We start from the raw sequence: 23,773 nt of genomic DNA, 5'->3' as shown, positions 1-23,773 counted from the left end.
AAAAAGATTTATGTCTCATTTAGAATTTTTGTTTTTCTGTCTGCTGTTTCTGCACTTTAGTACTTTTTAGTACTTTTGTCTATGACCTCAGCTTCTCTGAATATCTGAGGACAAACTTCAACACATGCAAATCACCTGGTGACAAACCAAACACCAACAGGAAGGTTAAGAAAGAAGAAATACAACCTGACTCAGGTTGTATTTCTCCAAACTCAAACTGCTGTTTGTTTCTCCTCATACACTGCTAAATCCATGAGGTCAAAAAAAACAAAAACATGATTTCATCTGAACCAGCTGCACACTGTCAGTAGTAGATTAGTCTAATCTGTCCATTAAAAGTAACAGAAAAGGATAATCAAAAGAATCCAAGAACAACACGATAAAATTTGAGGAGCTGTAAAGATTTATAGCTCAGCTAGATATTATGCATTGATAGTTTTCCAAAGGAAAGCCATAATAATAATAAAGCCTCAAGAAACCTTGTCAAAACTTAGATCATGTCATTTAGGGGAGATGGATGGAATAAGGTCTCCACAAAATACTGACCCACTATATGTCTTGAGTTGGAAAAGGGAAGCTAATCAGATGTGAAGAAGGAGGAAGTGAAATCTTGAAAGCAAACCTATTCAAAGCTATAAAAGACATCAGACATGCATGGAGGTTACAATCCAGTTGGAAATCAATCTAAAAAATGCAGGAGTTACGATAAACTATTGTGGATGAAAGAAAAGCCAAAGTTTGGATTAGCCTAGATGAAGTTTAGGAGGACAGAGCAAATTTAATCCATCTTTGAGATTCAGCATTGTCATCAGTGAACCTAAGGTCATCACAGCTAAACTTTGTTATGTGTTTTCATTTATCACACCACCAGAGTACACTGTTGAGCTTGTATTTTTGTTTCAAAAGTATTTCAAATGGGTGTGGGTGTGAGTGTGGCCGAGAGACAACTTTTTGGGGGGATTTTATTAGCAAAGTAAGGACTGATTGTTATAGAGTGTGATCAGTTTCCTGCTCCATACTTCGTTTTTGCTAAAAGGTTAGATTGAGGAGTAAGATGTGAACTGAGTGCAGGTTAGACTTAGACTGGTTGAGTTGAAGTTTAGAGGAAGAGGGCAGAGTAAAGCAATAGAATGGTTAGTTTTTTACCCCTCCTGCTGAGAAGATTTTTCCGGGCCATAACAAAAGCCAGGATGTCAGCATCAACTTGTTGGTCTCCAGTCAGAGGAATGGAAGATGGATGGTAGGTTGTTGGGTTAAGGGGCCTGAAACAAACTAGTGGTTACTCTGACATGCAGAAGGACATTTCTTTAGTAAAACACATTAAAAGTCCTACGTTTTTTTTGTTAGATTAACACAATCATTTACATAAACATAAATAAAAATGAATTCAGCAGGAAATATGAAAACAAAACCATTCTGTCTACATGTCACACAAGATTTCAACAAATACTGCAGCTGCAGCAAATACTGGTGCAAGTTATACCAGGGAACTGATCAATCGTTCCACACACCCTGCATAACATAAGTAGTTTGTGTTTCAAAATCCTATGTTTTTGTGTTAGAGCAGGCAAAAAAAAAAAAAAGAAAAAAAAGAAAGAAAGTCTCTTTATGACCAGTCTGGGCCACGTTTCAACTCTTCATGATGCAAAATTAAAAGCAGAAATCGTAGCAGAGAACGGCTCCATGTGTTTTAGAGTGTGAAACAAAAGTGGGTCTGTGCTGCGAGGGCTTGTTTAAGAGGAATCGTATACATATAACAGTGAGTGTTTAACAGTGGCTGTAAAATAATGAGCTTTCAGCATCTGGGTTAGAGTGAGACTTTTTTTGATTTGTGAACACAACTCGCAGACGTTACTTCACAAAGACATAAAAATTTATGACGGGACTCATAGGTGAAGAGAAAACACAGAGCAGCTATAAACATCTACAGGTCTTAAATGAATGTATGGATTTAAGAGTTATTGCACACATATTGCTGAGTGGTTTGTATGAATGAAAGCATTAATTGAAACATGATGGAGAAGAAATTAGGCTTATTTTTAGCTAACTAATTCAACCAATGCCAGAAAAATTACTGTTTTCCGATATAAAAGAAGTTCAAACTAGTTTTCCTTTTTCATTGCGAGTAATTAGTTAGATTCACAAATGCTCTTGATGCTTCTTAATTCTGTGGGAGCTATCTGGACAATGCTCCTGTACCTCCAGTCTGAAGAAGGCTTGTAGTCTGAGTTTTTATTTCCCTCCTGGGACGTGCTGTTCCAAACTGGAACTGAAGGTTTGTTGCAAGATGACTGAGAGTATCATCTACTTAGATATTTCCAAACTTAGTTTTTCAGATACCTGATGTTATGTATGATCTAATCATAGGATATTTTTATAGAATGAAAGATGAGAGAAGTATAATGTGACTGACCTCAGATCAGGAGCAGAACAGACGGAACTGTCTGGATTTCTGTCCTGGTTTGATGGCGTCTCCTTCATTGTGCTGCTAAGACGAGGAGCGCTGTACAGTATAAGAAAGCAGGGATTTTCATGAGGATAGAGATTTTACAGAGTAATACCCTAGAGTGGTGTCTTAAATATGTAATAAACCAGTAAGTCAATTTTAAGATTTTATGGTTATCAGTGTACACTTCTTTTAACCACAAGATGGAGCCACAACACAAAGGACCTGGAACTGTTTCCTGTAAGGCTGTCAAAATAAAACAAGAGTGGTTCTGAAAAACATGAAATTGGAATGAACTGTGCAGTGTAATTAATAGCACAAGGGAAAACATGTCCACTTTAATGTATCAGTCATTCTGTTTTACTTAGATATGACCTGTTATACGTTTATTTATGTTTATGGATAATATGAACATCAACCGATTTTTGCAAACCAGCAGCTGTACCGAGAATGGTATGTAAGAAACATTAATGGGCTTTGTGTTTGGGCTATTCTTCTTCAAACTGATAGGTTTTAAGGGTGGTAATCACAGTTGGTTTTCTTCCCAAAAGTGTTTTTATGTAAGTCTTAAACTTTAGCTTTGGGTTTTCTAACCAGAGGTCCCCTCTTGAGTATTTCTGCTGTCACCTACATTGCTTTCAGGAAACTTCACAGGATTTTTTTCTAAGAGACAATCTTTAACCTCTTACACCCTCAGGGGGTATAAATAAATTTCTGCCTGACAAAAACACACAAAAGTAAATCACTTATAGCCTCACAGCTATTAGATTTAAGAAGAAACTTTTGGTACCTCTGTAAAGGTAAGACGTCATAGAATGGTTTTCTGGTGTCAGCACCATTGTAGCTTTGAGCCTGCCTGAAATATTAGGGACAAAATACAAAATATTTTGCATTTTTTTAACCTCGCCAAAATTTTCTTTGAAATAAACATTGCAAAAACACTACCAAAATATTATTTATAGCACAAAAAAGTAGTACAGACTTTTAAATCTAAATGTTGTGTAAAAATATACTAAATTTGGACTCAATCAGATGAATCATATTTATTTTAGAATGGTATTAGTGAGAAATTTCTTAGGCGGAGAGGCCATTTTGGCACATTTATCCAAAAATGTCACCAAACTGTGCCAAATGTTTTTTTTACATCAATACTGGGGGTTTGTTAAAATTACGAGGTCACGTAGCAGCTGGACCCACCGGTGGGTCCGTAGGGTTCTAGGGGTTAATAAATTTGTAGTTTTATATCAAAAATCAAGTATTGCATTAATAAATACATTCTCAGCAAAAGTCTATTAACATCACATCAAAAATGAAAGCGTTCTTAGAATTAGTAGTTTATAAATACATAGGGGGTGGCGGATGCCCTGTTGCTTCGCCATTTTTGATCATGGCAGTCGAAAATGGAAAATCTTATTAGCCTTACTTGTTTGACCTGTATCTTAATATGTGTTGCCAGTGTTGGATGAGTTTAAAGCAAGAAAACAAAACATCAGTTGATCAGTCTACCTTCCACTTTTCGTTTCAATAGATGACCATTCATCCTTTTTGTCTAGTTAGAGGCAAGTGAAACAAACCAAAAAATAAAATGATTTGGTAACCGATAGAAAATGGGAATCTACTCAATCCTGCTTCTACCAGGTAGATACAATTTATAAGGGGATGCAGATGTTGCAGGCTTTCTGCTGGACAGGTAAGATAGTTCAATATAACAGTGAAGTTTACTTTATCATTAATTTAGAAACAGTGCAGAGTAGTCCAGCAACCACACGGTCCTTTAGCAGACACAGCTTGTTAGCTTAGCCTAGAGAGCTATTCGATGCGTGGAATGTGACGTCAGAGTCACATTCTCTGCAGTGGGATTTGCATGCTTGACATGGAGGCAAGAGTCTGTTGTTTGCAATGAATTTAGTGCGCCACTAAGGTTAAGTCTTACACACTGTCCCTTTATAGGAAAAGTCCGGTCATGTTCAGAATTCAAACTTCTGAAATAACTTTAAATATAAAATGATTACATACTGTCCAATATATGATAACTGTTTTAATAAAGACTAATTGTCATTTGAATGTGCTTTACTGGAGGCATCCATGTTCGTCAAAGAACACTACTGCCACCTACCAGTGTGTGACGTCACAGTGCGGTATCGGCTATTGATCGAGTCCTAATGTTGTGTCTGGTGTTTATCACAATGCCTTATTATCCAAGTCATCTTGAAAACATTCTCCTTTGAAATGTTGGCAACAAAACGTGGTTTTTCTCTGGCAAGAAGTCCGATGACAAATCCTCTCTTTTCAAGTTGGCAATCCAACGACGAACCCGTCCGTGGAGGATCATGAATCGGAAAGATTAAATAACTCAGTTTATTACCACTTTTACCAAATGTATAACAACATTCAACTGCCATGCACGGGACATTGCCAGTTTATCTATTGCTCTGATGAATTTTCAATGGTGAAGTCCTCTGGAAATCTTCAGTAATTGTTGTTGATTGCAGATGTGTCTTGTAAAGCAGGGAGAATGGCTTACCACACCGTGACGTCACTGCCAGAAGATGTCAGAAGTGAGGTGTTACTATATTTAAGCAAAAATGCCGTTACCAGACTCAGTGATCGCAACAAAAATGATTGTTTTTATTTTTACTGATTAACGCTAAATTAATTAAATCACCGCCAACGTATTAGTTTTATGTAGTGTTGCACCGATACCGATACCATTACCGGGTGGGGCTTCAATCCAGCACTAAAATGGTAGTATTGGTATCGGTGAGTACCAACAAATAGGGCACTGGTACCATTTTGAGAGCCAAAAATGTATTCAACTATTGTCACCCATTCCAGGTAGGCAATAAAAAGTTCTACTGGATTCACTTTGTATTAGTCTTTTTTCTGCTTCACAAAGGTAGGCAGCAGCTTGATAAAGCCATGATGGCAATTATTTTACATCCAACTAGAATGCAGTTCTTCATATATACGCACACATCAATTTCAAACATCGGTATCGGTATGGTATCGGCCAATACTGCACAGCCAGGTATCGGGTATTGGTATTGGGCCAAAAATGGCATCGGCGCAACACTATTTTTAGGTATAAATAATTATCCGTTGATTATTCCTTGCTGAACAGACTTTTCCTTTAATATGTTGCTCTTGCTGTTCGTTTATAGATTTCTGATTTGCTTTATCAGTACATACCCCGGCATAAAAGTCCCCCACCTGAGCTGTGTATCTCCGAGTTACCATGGCTGCTTCTCTGATGCTTACCTTTAAAACTATGTGTACTTTCCTTTCTGGTTTACAAACAAGAGCTATATTTTATCTATCACATAACGCCCCTCTATCATACTGTACACGGAAGTCTGGGGTTGTGGATAAATGGTAAAAAATTGTTTCAAAAAAGGATCAGTAAATCTTGATTTTTATGCTTCAATTTTAGGGAAGTATCAGGTCCTGGCGGATGTATAAGTCCTGTTTGCAAAAAGCAAAGTAAGAAGATAATATTCTGCACGTGGATCCTTTGTTTATTTGTCCTTCCTCTTTAGCCGATGTTATGCTAAAAAGAAAAATGAGAACAGCTCATAGGAAAACGGGATTGAAAGAAACTCAAAATATTCCTCTATGCATTATCTGTGTGTATAAGAATATACAAAATATAACCTAAATAGGTAAATGATAACAGACATTATCTAACAGAGAGAGGACTCGTCTACAGTACTACTCGTCTTATGTGAGCATGAGGAAAGTGTTGACAAAGTCCTGGCTTATTCCCTCACTAAGTGTACATTAGTTACTGTCGTCAGTGTCATCGCAGATATATAAGGATAAATACAGGCTATGATTATGTTGTTAATGTCCTTTGGCTGACAGCGTCACAGATGGTGAAGCAAACACACACAATGCCTATGAATGATGATAAATATTCAGTATCTTTTCCATGGAAACAAGAACTGCAGGTTGCTGAGTAATCAACTGGTATTAAGTACAATGGTGACAGGGTAAACATGCTATGTATTTTGTATAAATAACTCATTGAGGGCAACTGGTTTCTTTATGCAACTTTTGATGAACATGCAGCTAGTCTGCATATTAAAGGAGAATTCCGGTTTTTAACACTTTTAGCCCATTTTCTGTAGTGTCCAGGATGAAATCGAATGATCGACACCAAAATTTTGACAATTGGTCCTGTCTCTGCTATTTGGCTCATGCAGAATCCCCCCCTGGCTGCTTCAGAATGGCTTCCATTGTGCATGTCCGATAATGTCCTTAAAACAACCTTAAACGTTCTTTTTTTTAAATATGCTACTCACCGGGTCGTCAGCGCTGTTCAATGACGTTCCAAAAAAAGTTTCGTAAAGAAAAAACGTTCCTGTAGTGTTTTATTTAGCATTTTGTAAATCCCATTGAGTTCTGTTGGAATAGTCAATTATTCCCCTGCCACCGGAAACGGAAATGGGGCCTGTTTACACAGTTGTAGTCTTTTCGCTTCACTCTGTGTACTCCGACGTCGAGAATCAAGAATCCACCTTTCGTATTCCATTTTCAGAGTTTTTTAAAGTGTTTAACAGAGACGTTAGCACCTCGACATCGGAGTACACAGAGTGAAGCAAAAAGACTACAACTGTGTAAACAGGCCCCATTTCCGTTTCCAATGGCAGGGGAATATTGACTATTCCAACAGAACTCAATGGGATTTACAAAATGCTAAATAAAACACTACAGGAACGTTTTTTCTTTACGAAACTTTTTTTGGAACGTCATTGAACAGCGCTGACGACCTGGTGAGTAGCATATTTTAAAAAAAGAACGTTTAAGGTTGTTTTAAGGACATTATCGGACATGCACAATGGAAGCCATTCTAAAGCAGCCAGGGGGGGATTCTGCATGAGCCAAAAAGCAGAGACAGGACCAATTGTCAAAATTTTGGTGTCGATCATTCGATTTCATCCTGGACACTACAGAAAATGGGCTAAAAGTGTTAAAAACCGGAATTCTCCTTTAATTCAATACCAGCCAGAGTTTAAAAGAATGGATTTAGCTGTCCTAAATCAAGTCCTTTTCCCCAATTTCCTCACAAACAACAGAAATCTCTCTAATATATTGCATTTCTGAGCCTAAAAGGAGAGAAAACCTCAGTGCATATTTTCAGAGAAAAGGCTAGACACTCGTCTTATTCAGAAGGGACATTATCTAGCTTTTCTATATTTGCCTCTTGAAAATAAGTAGTAGCCATTCAAAATTTCCCCACTTTCCTTGATGGGTCCTTAGCTGGTCCCCTAAGATTTCTTTTTAAACATCAATCTTTGTACCAAAATATTCATTCTGTCATGATTTGTGGACATTAAAAGAAGCATCATCTCCTGGTCAGATCCTGTAATTCAGTGTAAGGGTGGAGTCAGAGTAAAACAATATGCATGTCCAGGAGAAGGAGGGGGTCACTCCAGTGGCTGGAAGTTGGCTGCCATTTGGCTGGCATTTGACTGGGAAGGGCCATTTTGATATGAGCTGGCTGCTTGTCTTCAAAAATTTCCCTCTAGGTTTAAAAAAATAATGTCAATTAAACAGGATAAAGAAGGAGGGAATAATTGTCTAAGTGGTAAACATTACCAGCCATAAAAAACAAGTAATGTAAACCTGTTGTCTTTTAAAAGAAAAAAGCACTACCCAGATCAGTAGGGCCTTATAAAAAGTAACCTACAAACCTTCTTTGGTGGAAATAGACAAAAAAGTGCAAAATTTTTATTTTGTAATAGAAAAAGCATAGCAATAACAAATAGAGAAATCCAAAAGAAAAGTTCTTACCAAAACTCTGGAGTGCCAGGTGAAGACGGTTGCAAGGTTTCATTTGGAGACAAAGTTTTATATCCGCCTTCGACCTCAGATCCCTGAGAACAACATGTAATTAATTACTGAATATTCTCTCCAACAGCTATCAACACAAACAACATGAAAGAAAACTTGTAGGGGGCTGCATGTGTCAGACGGATTGAAGCTGGGACCTCTGATGCTTAAATAAGTACATATGTGAAAGTCATTCTGTGGGACATGAACTGGCGAGACAAATAATCAGCTTTGTAAAGCAAAGCCACACGTGAAGCCTGTCACACTTCCTCATTGGCTGCCATTCAGAAAGACATCCAAATGTTGCAGAGATGAAAGAGACATTCCTCTCCATTCATCAGATCAGCACACTAGTTGTCAGATGTTCATGTTGGCTGCTTTCCTGACAAGTGCAGAACAGTTGTCCAGAAAAGTCTTTGAGTTATGACACTTTTCACTGACTCAGTGTTACAATTGAATCTTTAGCCAGTCGTTCCCTTTGCAATACTTTGTATTTTAGACTAAAAACAGCCTCTGACTCATGTTCTTATTCACTCTGCTAGTGTTTGAGTCACATGAAATTCAGGAAAAAATAAATGCGTCTCTGTGTTTGCCTCCTACTTATCCTCCCACCAAGTTCCATTTAGCTTTATGACAAACAGAGGCAGCATTGGACACATTTGTCCAATGGGATGCAGGCCCCTAAATGTCAACACTATTCATAACAACCAAAATCAGTCATAGAAACACAATCCATAAAGAGACAAACCAAGGAGCAAAAGCACACATTTCGATGCAGTTACATATTGATCAGAGCAGATTTACACTTTTTCTCATTACTGCAACAAACCTTGATTAACTTTATTGCTATTTTATGTGAAACAGAAACACAAAATAGAGAAAAACATTGATACAGATATGCTGCTACAAAGTGAATTCATGCAGCCTGTGTTGCAAAAAGTAAGTGTCCTAAATATTTCTAATTTTCAGGATAAGTTTGAAAACAATAATGTTACTGTTATTTAGGTCCATTGAGTACATGTACAGTATGTTCTAAGTACCTGTGGCATCCTTTTCTAATTATAAATGAACTTATATGCATGTATAGATGACACTGATAAAATATTTTTAAACCAATGATGTCATGAACCGAGGACAGATGGACCCAGTATTCAGGAGAGACAGTCAGTAGGAAAGTTCAAAAGGTTTATTAAAATAAAAACAAAACAAAAGCGGAGCTGTGGCTCGAGGACACTGCAGGCAGGGGGGGGGCGGGGCACCGCCCAATCTCAGACACTCTGGTTTAACAGTCCAGACCACAAGTGTCCCAGTGCTGCAGTCCCAGAGGTGATGGTGGAAGCTGATCCTGGTCAGGGATCCAGAACAGACAGGAACAGACAGAGGTGGCAGGATCCAGACTTCCATGCAACCACAGGCTTCCAGGAGGGTTCAGAGTCTTACTGGGACCAGAAGCATGACCAGGTGGTCACGCACAGGAGCAGACAGGATCAGGTGCAGACAGGCAGGCTCAGTGGAAGAGGGTAGCCGAGAGAGGACGTGGAACCGGAACTTGAAGCAGACTTTAAACTGGTCTCCACCCAGGAGCCAGGCTTACTTAGATAAAAACTGAACCCCCCTCCATAATGAGCCAAAAACCCAGAGGACTCCGCAGGGGAGGAACAGTGGACGATCAGGAGACGAGACAAACACTAAAACCCTCTTACCACTGGCTGCCAGGATCCAGGACATGAACCAAATAAAAACTGAACAGAAAGACTGACAGAAAGACAAGCAATGATCTGGCACTGAATGCTCAGGCTGAACTGAATATAAACCAGAGGAAACAGGTGAGAGGAATTAATTATAATGAGGCAGGGAGGGAAGAGGGCAGGTGAAAGGAATTACTAATTAAGGGAGAGCAAACAGGCCAGATCATGACAAATGAAACAGTTGCTGAAAATGTGGGTACAATCTCACTAAAAAGGCACTTTCAAAAATACTATTTTATGGCTCTGTTGTGTTCTTTTAACAACATGAAAAGTCAACCCATGCATGAAAACTGACTGCTTCTATGAAGGCTGACAACACAGAGAGAGGTGAAGAATCAGATGTTTCCGTAGATATAATTCATGGATTATCCGAGAAAACAAAGCAGACTCAGAAGAAAACTGTCTGCTCTTATCAGATGGTACAAGTTTAGGGAGCGTGTTGGAGCCACTAGCTGAGCCGACGGCGCCATAGAGCAGTGACACAATCGCAGGTGAAATAGAAAAGCTAGGAAGAATATCAGCAGACACAACTGATGATCTCAGGCTTTGAAAAAATGACCTGGTTTTGATTGAATTTCATCTTTAGAATCTGTTTCAATGTGCCATATAGGTAGACTTTTTAGCAGTTTTTTTTTAATCACAATTTATTTTAATGATAAAACAAATAAAGTGAATTAAAACATGTTTTGTTTTAAAGTGATAAAGCATATTATTTTTATCTACCATGCTACTCACACACATTATATGTATCACTAAATCAATGTATAACATCTATATATAAAAAACAATTATATTTTTTTAACATATATATCAAAAGCAAAGTTAAAACGAAAACATGCAACAAATAAAACAAGAAAACACCCCCCCACCCCCCAAAAAACTTAATAGCTATAACAATGATGTGCTTATGATAAGGAGCAGCTGCAGATTTACATATACAACCAAATAGAGCTCAATTCTAAGGGAGTTTCTTCCCTGTACACAGCCGGACAAAATTGTTTAGTACACCTCATGTAATGAAAGATATACCCTGGAACCACATTGACATGTTAAAAATATGCATGTATATTAATTAGTATCACATGTGTCTACAATCTTGTAATCAGTCAGTGGGCCCATATATGGGCTACAGTTAGTCACTGTCCTGTTTGGTGTCATGGTGTGTATCGCACTCAACATGGACCATAGGAGGTGAAGAAAAAATTTTTTTTCAAGAGAGTAGAAAGAAAGCTATAGGCAAGTACGTTAAAGGTAAAGGCTATAAGACCATCTTCAAACAGCCTAATGTCCTGTGCCAGCAGGTGCAAATATTATTCAGAAATTCAAGCCCTGTAGGGCTGTTGCCAACCTAGCTGGAGGTGGCCACAGAAGGAAAACTTTTGACAAATCTAAGAGACGGATAATACGAAGGGTAAGAACTTAAAGGTGAACTTAAAGCTGAAGTAACAGTGTCATCATTCTTCCATCCATCATTCTTTAGGCCAAAGTGGACTTAATCGGAGATGACCTAGGAGGATCCTATTGTTAAAAACAAATCCTATAAAGGCCAGACTGGAATTTGTTAAACTAAATCTTGACTAGCTACAAAGCATCTGAGAGAATGTCCTATGGACAGATGAGACAACAAAGAAAACTTTTTCAAAGGCACATCAGCTCTAAGTTCACAGGTGGCAAAATGAGGAATATTAAGAATAGACGTTTGTTCCTGCTGTGGAACATGAAGGAGGCTCTCTTATTTTCTGAGGCTGTTTTGCTTCATCCGACAAAGGGAATACCGAATCCCTGAAGGGTGCAATAAAATCCGAGGACTATCAAGGGTTTCTAGAGAGCAATGTTTCATAAACACATCTGGCACATTGAAATGAATGCTTCAAAACGGATTCGGAAGTTGTAATAAGTTAAAAACCAGGTCATTTCTTCTAAGCCTGAAATGTACCTGTCAAGTTTTGGATTTGAAAATTTGTGAAAGCTTAGGACATCCGTTGTGAGCTGCCTGACTCAAGCTCCAGTATCCGTTATACTAAACATTATTATAATAAACACTTTTTGACCAATTGCAAACTACAATAAGGTGATCAGATGTTGTGATGTTAGCAACAGTTCTGTTTGGAGAGGTAGCGTAATGTTTATAATATATATTTATATATATGTATGTAATTTATAACACAATAATACGGGAAATTTACTACAGGAGGACAGCAGGAAAACGGACTAAAATACAGTACTTTCCCGGGCAAAACGGAAGACTTGACAACTATAGTCAGAGAGCTTGGTCTCAGTCACATCTCATGGGTTTTGCAACAGGAAAATGACCCTAAACACAGTTTAACAACATCAAGAATGGCTAAGAAAAATGGCTAAAACACTGGACTATTGTGAAATGGCCTTCTGTGAGCCCTGGCCTAAATCCTATTGAGTATCTTTGGAAGAAGCTAAAACAAGTCCTCTGGAAGGGCATGATTCAATGCTGAGAAAACTGAAACAGTTTGTTTATGAGGAGTGGGGCAAAATACCTGCTGAGTGGAGCAAAAGTCTCATAGATAATAGCAAGACTCATTTGATTACAGTTTTTGTCTAAAAAGCCCTCCCTTTTCTCCAGGCCTGTTTTATAAGTTCATTTTTTAAAGTCATTGCGCTGAAGCATGGTTGAAAAGCTTCATTACTTGTTGTGGAGTAATACGTTTAGGCAACTGGACATGGAGTTTTGCCTCTCATTCAAGAGGCTTCCTCAGTTCTAACTAGTGGTAGGGAAAACTGAGATTAATATCACATGCCTCACTGAAGTGGGAGTCAGGTGCTTTGTAAGTAGGGGATCGGTTATGTCTAAGACCACCTCTATTGAGAGATGGTTTTTCAAGGCTAACAAGCATGAATTCCTTAACCCTTTTCTCAAACCATTTTTCTTACTTGGCCAGAATGTGGATATTGTTTTCCTCAAACGACTGTCTTTAAGCCGTTGCTTGGTCTCTCCAATGGACTAGTCTGTGATTGAGGACAACAATGTCACCTGGCCTCATCTGACTCACACTTTAATGTGGTATGTGACCAAAACCACACCAACGAGGGAGTTAAAGATCCATGAGAACCCCCTAATGACCAATAACACCTCCCCAGATGACCTCCATTGCCAATCCAGTAGGAGGGATCAGAGCCACCTTTTGTTTTTGGCTAATTCTTTATTAAACCTAAAGTATGTTATCTCAGTGTTCCCCACATTAGTTAGAACTGAGGAAGCCTGTTGGAAGAGAGGCGAAATGTTTTCTAAAAAACTTCACATCCAGTTGCCTAAACTGAACTTTTCAAGCTTGACCATGACCTGGAGGACTGAGAATCTTCACTGATACATTTCAAACAGTTGACTATACTTTGATCTGAAGCATTCCACTGTAGCTCTGTCTAGGTGTAGCTTCATTGTTCTGTTGGATGTTGAATCTCTTTTATAGTTTCATGTTATCTACTATTTTTAAAACATAGTGGTCAAACTCGAGTCCCTGAGGGTCAGCACTCTGTAACTTTTGGATGTGTCTCTACTTTAAACTGGGCTCTGTGAGTTTATATAGCCTATAGCTCTTCTTTAATCTTCTGGCATCATCTCGGATTTGTTTGCTTTCCTGTTTTCTCTTTGTAAGGCTATCAGTTAGCTGGTGCGCTCTAATAAACCTCTACGACCTGGAGAGCAGTTCCAGATTTTTTGAAGTAAAAAAAATGAATAAATGAAAAAAAGAAGTCAAATACACAAACGCTCGTGGTTTTATCACAACAGGACAAGTTCAAGGGGAATAAAATGTACATAAATAGACGAGAGGTCAGTCACCTGTGGATTAGTGGCCTCCTGGCTCCACCACTTCTGGAAATCCTTCTGGATCTTGACCTTAACCCTCTCCGACAACAGCTGCAGATGCTCGATCTCTGTCCTCATAGCCTTTAGGCGGCCAAGGGTATTCTTGTATCTGACAAGGGATGTCAGCAACACAATATTTATCTTTAGTTGACATTACACCTGCTGTGTTCAATCAATCCAAGCGATGTCTCAGGGAGGAAACTGGGATAACATTTGGTATGTTATTTTAGACAACTCACGTCACTTTTTCTTGTTTAATTTGTTTGCAGAGGTTTTCTTCCACAGGGTCGAACTCCTCCTCATCCTGTGCGTGATTCCCTGTCACGACTGTCATGTAATTTGATTTAAAGACATGCAGGTATTTAAACATTTGCTTCCAGAAGCTAAAGCACATCTGTCCACAAGCGGTAAGCGTCCTTTTGGTCATGAATAACATAAACACGGCTGCTGTGAAGTCTCAAAATAACAAAAACAAAAAGCAGTTGACGTCAGAAGCAGAGGAAGATGTTTGTTACTGTAGCTTTATTTCCTCGTCAAAGAATGTATGTTCACAGATCGAAACCATCAGAAGAGAGTAAATGGAGTCCAGTTTTGGTATCTAAGCTAAAAGTCAATAAGGCCTTCTGTGAAAACTTTGAAGTGGCTGAACTACACATAAAACTAAAGCACCCAAAAAGTTCAGAGTTTTCCATCTTTAGTTCAGAAAAATACTAAGACGATTTCTATCATGCTCTTAGAGCAACTTCCTCACCGGTTTGCTTGTCTAATAAAGATGTAGAAACGGTTTGTAATATAGAACAAAGGGACCTGGCTTTTTTTTTTCATACCAGCCAATTTTACACAGTAAGCAAACTCAGTATTAGTAGACGGCTCATTGGATTGGACACATTTATCAATGCTGCCCTTTCAGTAGCATAATCTTAAACTAAAAATATTAGGAAAAAATGATTGTAGATATGAGCAAATTTAGATAAGAAGGTAACGTAAAGTCATGTCCAGATCTAAGAATACCAGCTTAAATCCGCCTTACATACATTGCATATTCTCTTTTCAATGTTGAAGGAGATCCGGGGAAATGTTCTTGCATTTCAAATAAACCTCAAATGGTGGGGTGTAATAAATCTTTAGTTTCATTCATATAAAGAAAAGTATAATGACAGTAGGGCTAGATAAGTGAATCCAAAATAAAGGTTGCTCTTTTCAATTCCAGTTTGAGATTATGTTGCATATATTAACCAGTGTTAAGCTTCTGGCAATCAAGACTGTATTTTACTAAGCTGCATAGAAAGTGTAGCTTTAATATAAATGGGAATTATTTTATTATTATGAGAGCAATGATATGAGTTTTATTCCTACCGTGAGCTGCCCTCTGCCTCCTCCGCATCTCTAACTGCTTCTTCAACTCAGCTGCAGATGACGAAATATCAAAAAATTAGATTTAAAAACATTTTTAAGACATTTAATTTTTTTTTGCCATTCAACAATCGAAACGGCACAGGAGGCAGAATCCTAATCAAATGAATACTTTAACAATCTGTTTTCATTCTTTATTTTTTTATAAAGTTTTAGGAACTATTTTAGGAAGTATTTGACACAAAACACCCCCAATATATTGTTTTTGGCTGATCCTTAGAACTAATGTTTTGCTTAAAACATATTCTTTATGTTGAACTGTATAAAAAACACTGATAAAGTTTGGCCATTTTGAGAAAAGTAAGTTTGTTTGTTTTTTAAAGTTGCACAAAGAATCATGAAGATATGTATATACACAACTCAAAAAATTAAAGGAACACTTTGTATTCAGAGTATAGCATCAAATTAATTCAACTTCTGGGATATTGATTTGGTCAGGTAAATAGCAGAGAGGGTTGTTAATCAGTTTCAGCTGCTTTGGTGTTAATGAAATTAACAACAGGTGCACTACAGGGGCAACAATGAGACGGCCATCAAAACAGTAATGGTTTTACAGGTGGAGGCCACTGACATTTTTCCCCTCCTCATCTTTTCTGACTATTTTTTCACCAGTTTTGCATTTGGCTAGGGTCACTGTCACTACTGTTAGCATGAGGCACTACCTGGACCCTACAGAGGTTGCACGGGCAGTCCAACTCCTCCAGGATGGCACATCAATAAGTGCCATTGCCAGAAGGTTTGCTGTGTCTCCCAGCACAATCTCAAGAGAAATGAGATTCCAAGTGATTCCAGGAGACATGTAGTTACTCCAGGAGAGCTGGGCAGGGCCATAGAAGGTCTACAAGCCATCAGCAGGACCGGTATCTGCTTTTGTGCAAGGAGGAGCAGGAGGAGCACTGCCAGAGCCCTACAAAATGACCTCCAGCATGCCAATGCCGAGAATGTGAATATATTGCTGTTGTTCACATTTCTTTATTTATTCCCATGCAGCAGCCAAACAGAATAATTGCAGCTTTTTTCACAGTCAGATCAGGTGCTGCCTTTAGACTGGCCTAGGTTTTTTGTGTTACAAAGCATAGAGAGAAAGATGAAGGTTGCATTTGGGTTATTTGGTTCACAACAAGACATACATAGTAGAATCAGCAATAGTAGCATGTCTGGGATTTTCTTTAACAACCCTTTTGGTCTCAGCACAGCAAATGCTTAGTCTTTGAATTCTGTTAAGAGATCCTATGTCTGATCTAAAATCAGAGGTTAAAGTTCCACAGATGAGAAATCCAGCTGAAGGCTCCTCTTCTCTAAATGTACCTTTACGCACAGTCCCACCCATGGTGTCCAACAATAGTTGGACTTAAGTGTTTTATAAACCCAGAAGGTTATTGCATTTAGTCAGCACTTTCTTCCACTAAGACTTTAAATTATTTGCAAAATGCTATTGCAACCATTTCATCTTTCCAAGCCCATCATAGGCACTGGTGTTCAAAGTCGACCACTTTTCGGGTTTCAGTAGACAGCAGACTCAAACAGATGAAGTGAAACATTATACAGGACACACAGACATATGCTGCTCGTGACAGGACTGTTTTTCCTAATGGTTATGAAGTATGAAGCAGAGTTTGGGATCTTCTTATGAAGCCATGTATTTTGGTAGCCGAAAACGTAAATGATCTGAGATGCCCTGTGGCTTCATTTTGCGGTCAGGCGGGCAGCCTGGCTCTTTTCTATTAAACACAACACTCTAAAACACTCCTGCTGATGTAGAGTCTATGTCTTCACAAGAATATGAAGGGATGTTTAAACCATCACTCTGAGGATGAACTCATAAAGACATGATGAGCACACTGTCTCTATTGTTTCTATCCATCATACCATGCATGTAAGCTTTTCAGAATCTCAAAACCTAGGCTTCAAAACAAAAAAAACCACGGCAGGAAATTCCTGTGATCTACTATTACGTAGTGTTGTAGTTGTGGCCACAAATCTGTTATATCTGACAAGTCTGCATGCCTGCTTCTTGGGGAAGTAAAAAGTAGTTGCTAGACAAAGCACCACAGATTCAAACTTAAATGCAGTTGAAATCTGAGCAATAAACTACATCCACAGCCAACTCTTCATACAGCAAAGAAATGCATTGCAGCTGCAGTAAAGTGAAAAAGTTGATGAGAACAGCATGGATAATCTGAAGACATTCTCCAGTTCCTGGAAAAGGAAAGAAACATAACTTACTGAGTTCTAGAAACTGAGAGAACCAACAAAACACCTGTTGATAGACAATAAGCAGAATGTTCGGAACATTACCTACTGCTGCAAAAGAAGAAATAAATGAGTAACAAAAAATCATCCTTAAATGTGATTTTATTCCATCATCTGTCTTGCAATTTATTTTCTGTCAAAGAGATGAATTATACGGAAGCGTATTGCATTCACCAAAAAAATAAAAAAAATAAGCTTATCTCATAATTGCAAGATTGGTATCTCGTAATTAGGAGATTTTATCTCGTAATTATGAGATCTTTTCTCATAATTACGAGATAAAATCTCATGAGATCTTGATCTCAATATTCTCAAATCGCACTGTTCCTGCAGGAGCAATTAAACCAGCACGGGATGCTTTATGGCTATAAATTAATACATCCGAAATGCATTCCAGCTGGCTTAGTGGTGTCCCAAAGAACTGTCCGCCGGTACCTTCTACAAATCCTAGATCATCAAGGAGTACAGCTGAGAATTCAGAATGGTTTAAAACGACCAGGTCCCAACTTTTTGTGGCATGTGGATTCATATGAACAACTAAAACCATTCAGAATCTGTATTAATGGAGCTTTTGACGGATTTTCGCGTATGGTCATAAGGCTGCATGCTTAATCCCAGGGTTATAGCTGCGTACTTTGTTGATGAAGACTGTATCAGGATCATTATCAGATCTTTTCTCATAGTTACGAGTTGATATCTCACAATTACAGGATCCGTATCTCGTAATTACGAGATAAGCCATCTGATTTTTTTTTTTCTTTGGTGAATGCAATATGCTTCAGTGGAATTATCAGCCTTGGGACAGGTGTATCACAGGGCAAAGCAGAGTCAAATAGGACTGCCACCCTCAGTGCAAACCTAAGAGGACACTTTGATAAGTTCTTCAGATTTGGATCACAAATGGATGAAAACGGTTATTGCAGTGTTTTATCAATTAAACTACCGGTAAAGGCATGCAAGGTCCAAAAAACAGAAATCACTTCAACAAATAAGAGAAAAATGAAAGGGAGTCTGGTTTTAAAATGTGTACAGTGAATCTAAGGAAACAAAAAAAAGAAAAAAGAACAGAAGAATAAATGTCCTTAATAATAATATGATATCAATATTATAATCATGGTTATTATGATTATTATTTTAAAAGAAGTAACTAACTAGTAAAAGTAATTAAAAATGTCTTGGCTGCTCTACTGTATGCACCTGTTCTTCTATAGTGTAATTTCTCCTGCTTTCATGTATGTTCTTTATTTTTTAAATATTTGTTGATGTCTATGTGTTAATATGAGTATGCAAAGTAGAAGTTTGTGCATTTAAATTTGGGCAGAAGATGCAGAGATGATGCAAAGATGCAAAGGAGAAGCGGCCAGAACAAAGACCCAGACATAAAGAAAAGGTCAGCACAGAAAAAAAGGCAAACTGACACAGTGGGAGTGAACCATACAATAAGATCAACGGTGGTCAAATATTCCAGTTCATTCTGGGACAGAATAAAGGAAAAATGTGCAGAAATTCTGCGGTAATGTTCAGCATCTTTTATAATCTTTTATAATCTTTTTTTTTTGTAACCCTTCGGAGCTGTTTCAGTATATAAGGAACTTTTTTAAATGCCAGCGCTTTGTGAAAAAAGAAAAAAAAAAAACAAATCCTGTGGCTTCTGCCATAAAACTAAAAATGATCAGCCTTTGGGTCTTTTTTAGAAGGATAATGGTCCAACACATAAAGCCAAATTAGCACAGAAATGGTTCGCCATAAAATCTGTTTCCTCCTTCAGTACTCTTTTAGAAAACCTGGGGGCTTAGCTCAACAGAAGAACAAAAAGACATCACCAGACACAGTGGATGTTCTCCAAGTCTAGAAAAGTAATATCTTGAAAACAGGAATGGTCCAAGTACCTCCTCTGTGTATGTGGAAAATATAGAAGAGTCTAAAAATGGAATTCTGTCCTAGGGGCCAAAATTGGATAATAAAGCTAATTAAACATACAGAAACGTAAAATTAAAATTATTAAAACCGAGACTTTTTTATTCACCATGATATTAAAAAAAATGAATCATATTATATAACATTTGAAATTCCAGAGGAAATAGGTAGAAAAAAAATTGTGTAGATATTTTAATTTACAAATTAATAATAGGCTTTCTATGATGCTCTACTTATGTTGTCACCTCCATATAAGTGTAGGCTTTCTTCACAGCTTTCATTACATTCAATTAGTTTAATTATTTTATGCATCCTACTCAGTACGTACAGTACAGAACTTGGAAAGAAGAAATTTCCCTACAATGTTCTCAATACTTGAAAAAACCTAAGTGTGCTTGAAGACGTGTAGATCACTGTAGTGTTTAGACATATTTTTGGGGAACGTGGACACCTTCACTGTATGGGTCTTTCTGTTCTTAATGTTTTCACTGTGATTTACTGATTATATGTTTACTAAAAATAAATGTAATGGGACAACGTACTGTAAACACTAAAGACAGGGTCTGTATATTCAATGTAGCCGCATATTTGAAGGTACAGAGGCTGTCACTTTCGAGGACTTTTTTGGCACAATGGCTGAATGAAACACTAAACAAAGAATCAAACGAAGCACTCAGCTTCTGGTGTGAACAAGTGGATATTGTTCAAACAGAGAAACTATAGCTCAAAAAGTTGTAACAAATACCTTCATGAAAAGATCACCAGAGCATCCTGACCACAACAGGTATCACGTATCAGAAGAAAGAGAACACGAGAGATTGTTGATAGTAAACTGAACATTTTACTAAACAGTTATCGTTTTTGCTGGACATCTGTTTATAACACTTTTGTATAAAACAAGGACTTTATGTAAAACAATGCAATGTATAAATCATATGTCATGTAGTCCAGTTTTTGTCAATTTGTGACACGATTTGCAGTATTTTCTGCAAAGAAACTTGAAATAATCATACACAAAATGGCATTAACGTTTATCACCTCCCCGCATTTCTTTATATTTGATTTTTTAAAACAAAGATTAATTTTCTTGCTGTAAAAAATATTTTGTTCATAAATTTAATCAAAGAAGTTGTCTCTTTGTTACAGTTTGCTGGTAGCAAAAATGCAGAAAAACACAATTTACCAGATTTTCCCGTCAACAAGAAAATTAATATCTCATGTATTTTGTGGGATTGAAAAACAATTAATACTGGCAATCCTGAAATTTGTGACATGCTTAAATTTATTACTCTGTGAGTCAATAATCTGTCTTTGTTGCATTTGCAGCTGCAAGGTTAATTCCTCAACCAGCTTTTACATTTAAATAAAAAATTTCCAGTATTTGCAAAAAAAACCCTACTTAGTCAGAATAGATGGAGGACAATTGTGAACATTCCCCACTGTTGGGGCGACAGTCGCATTGGATGTAGGAGTTTGCCCTGAAATCGAAGGATCGACGGTTCAAGCCCCGGCTCCGACTTTCAGTGTTGTTGTGTCCTTGGGCAAGACACTTCACCTGCATTGTCTACTGATTAGGGGTGTGCAAAATAATCGTCATGATGATGCATCGTGATTCTAATTTTCGTGATATACTGCATCGATTCTTGACGCCAAGTATCGATTATTAATTTAAAAAAAAATGAATAAATAAAATTTCATGAATGGTTGGCGAACATCAGCCAAAAACAAGTGTAATACAACTTCCAGTCCAGTAGATGTTGATGCGGATGTGTTGACGCACGCTGCCTTGTGTCACAAGCATTTCCGGCCGCAGGATACTGCGCTGAGTCATTCAAAAACAAAACATGGAGGAGAAAATATTGCAATGCATCGCAATAATTCAAGTATCGTGATGCATCGTGATAGAATCGCATCGTGGCCTATGAATCGTGATTCGAATCGAATCGTGACTTCTTTGGCAATACCCACCCCTACTGCTGATGGTGGTCAGAGGGCCCGGTGGCGCCAGTGTACGGCAGCACCGCTTCTGTCAGTGAGCCCCAGGGCAGCTGTGGCTACAATGTAGCTTGCCACCATCAGTGTGTGCGTGAATGGGTGAATGAATGTAGTGTAAAGCGCTTTGGTCAAGTCTCCTGACTTGAATGAAGGCGCTATATAAGTACATGCCATTTACCATTTACTCTGTGAGTCAATAATCTGTCTTTGTTGCATTTGCAGCTGCAAGGTTAATTCCTCAACCAGCTTTTACATTTAAATAAAAAATTTCCAGTATTTGCAAAAAAAACAACCTACTTAGTCAAAATAGATGGAGGACAATTGTGAACATTAATTTTCAAGTCTTGGCAATTGTGATGGTCACATGGTCAGTAACCCCACACACAACCACTTTTCCCCTTTAAGTTTTGACACACAGTAGCATAAATGTATTGGTTTGTTTATATTTATTTTGACAATATTAGAAGACATTAGTTCCAATTGTAACATGCAAATTTGGTTAACTTTTGTATATTTTTTTTTTGGAAGATGCTTAATATTTGTGCTTTCTTTTCTGGTGTTCTGGGAGTCCCTTCAACTGGGAGAATGCAAAGGACTCTGGCTGACATGGCTGATTGGGTGGTACCATCTAGAGTTCCACCATGGGGGAAGACCATTGACTCCACATTTTTAATATGCTGCATAATCTCTTTTTTTGCTTTTGTAATTTGCTAATTTTGTTAATTTTTATTAGTAATAGTAATTTCAGTTCAATTCTGTTTAGTTATCTTTTGTTAATTTTGTGTAAATGTTCTCACTACCTCTTCCTCAGTGTGCCAGTCTAGTCTGATCAGCCACTATTTTTGTCCCCTTTGTTTGTTGCTTGTCAGGTCAGGTATGTTTAACCTTGATATTGTTTTCCCTAAATTAGTCTCTTCATTTGACCTCCTGTAAGGGCCCCATAATCCTTGTTTGGATTACTGTTACTTTGGGGAAATAAAACCCATTTTTCTTGATAATCACCACTGTGTCCTCATGCTTGGCTGGCCCGGTCTCTCAAAGCAATGCTTTTAGATTGTATTTATGGGGAACTTCGACTGGATCCCTCCAGTTGTCCGGGCAACTGAGCAGAGCTGTGTTCCAGAACTCTGGATCTCTGCTCGTCCTCCAGAATTGTCATGAGTCTCTAAGCTACTTTGCTGGCTAATGCTCTCCTTGCCTGGCCTGTCAGTTTAGATGCACAGCCATATCTTAGAAGGTTTGCAGTTGTGCTGTACTCTCTCCATTTTAAGACAAACTGAACTGAGCTTTGTAAGATCAAGAAAAGGGATTATGTTTTATGACCATCCCTGCTTTAAACATTCCCAGGCCTTAATTGAATAAAACAAAGATGGACTCTATTTACTAAGTTGAGGACTTCTGAAAGAAATTGATTGTGTTGGATTTATGGATTTTTGATAAAAAGAAAGACTGAATTCCTTTGTGAATAGAACATTTCTTAGATTTTGTTATGTTGTTGTTGTAAACATGTTTTAACACCAAACATCTTCTTTAACCTCCCACCTAAGCACCACTTTCTGCTTGTCTATCATACTAAATTCCAACAAACTATGGTCAAGGTTCTGAATGAAAGCAGACAAAATGTGAAGCTTATTAAACTGTAATATATTTTTAAGGTCTTGTAAAAGTAGCTTTTTGTAGTTATTCTTATTTATTTTTTGAGTGTAGTTTAAATAAGTTGGAAGAGTCTACCTAAAATAAATAAGACAATAACTTTAGGAAGCACAGTAACTAATGATCAAGACTATTTAAATCTGTGACAAGTCTAGGTCACTTGAAGCAAAATACAGAAAGGAGGCCTTTGCATAATATAGTTTATATATTCGACAATAAACACTAAAAAACTGGCTTTCTTTCAAGATCGAGAATGATTATTTTCTACTTTTGGCTTCTTTAAATCTCCAATGAAATGTAAAATAATGGGAAATATGGGTAACAATATGTTGAGACTCCAGAGGAGATGTGATTCTTAAGAAATGGGTGCAATACAGTTTGTCCGAGTGGTGTTTCCGTATGCTGACTTAATAAGAAAGGACAAGGCCCCATGCAGAACTCACCACCAGAGCAGATCTGGTACCTACACAGACCTCATCATACTTGTCAGTGAATGAAGTGCTGATGAGTTTAGAGCCTTGAATCAGATAAATATCATGTTATGTTTGATAATTTCACAGTAAACACATGTATACAACCCAGCAGGAAGGTGTTACATTGCCTAAATGTCAACCCTGCATATGAACTCTGCATGAAAATACAGTTTATCAAGGAAATTTCGCCACATCGACTTCC

At 37.7% G+C, this 23,773-nt stretch overlaps 1 protein-coding gene across 1 annotated transcript in view; it reads right to left on the bottom strand.

The window, feature by feature from the left end:
• Positions 1-2,324: 2,324 nt before the first annotated feature.
• kif6 (kinesin family member 6) overlaps positions 2,325-23,773 on the bottom strand; it is a 99,055-nt gene continuing 77,606 nt past the window's right edge. Inside the window, exons 16-21 of the mRNA XM_038292755.1 lie at positions 15,224-15,274; positions 14,107-14,194; positions 13,841-13,976; positions 8,240-8,322; positions 2,414-2,503; positions 2,325-2,340 (exon numbers count right to left, since the gene is read on the bottom strand). Coding sequence (XP_038148683.1) covers positions 2,325-2,340; positions 2,414-2,503; positions 8,240-8,322; positions 13,841-13,976; positions 14,107-14,194; positions 15,224-15,274 — 464 coding nt within the window. The remainder of the gene's footprint in view (positions 2,341-2,413; positions 2,504-8,239; positions 8,323-13,840; positions 13,977-14,106; positions 14,195-15,223; positions 15,275-23,773) is intronic.

This window comes from Cyprinodon tularosa, unplaced genomic scaffold (genome assembly GCF_016077235.1).
Source record: "Cyprinodon tularosa strain WSP-4 unplaced genomic scaffold, ASM1607723v1 ctg316, whole genome shotgun sequence".
Classification (NCBI taxonomy): Eukaryota; Metazoa; Chordata; class Actinopteri; order Cyprinodontiformes; family Cyprinodontidae; genus Cyprinodon; species Cyprinodon tularosa.
Note: the sequence above shows the minus strand (reverse complement) of the source record. Positions and strands in the feature narration are given on the sequence as shown.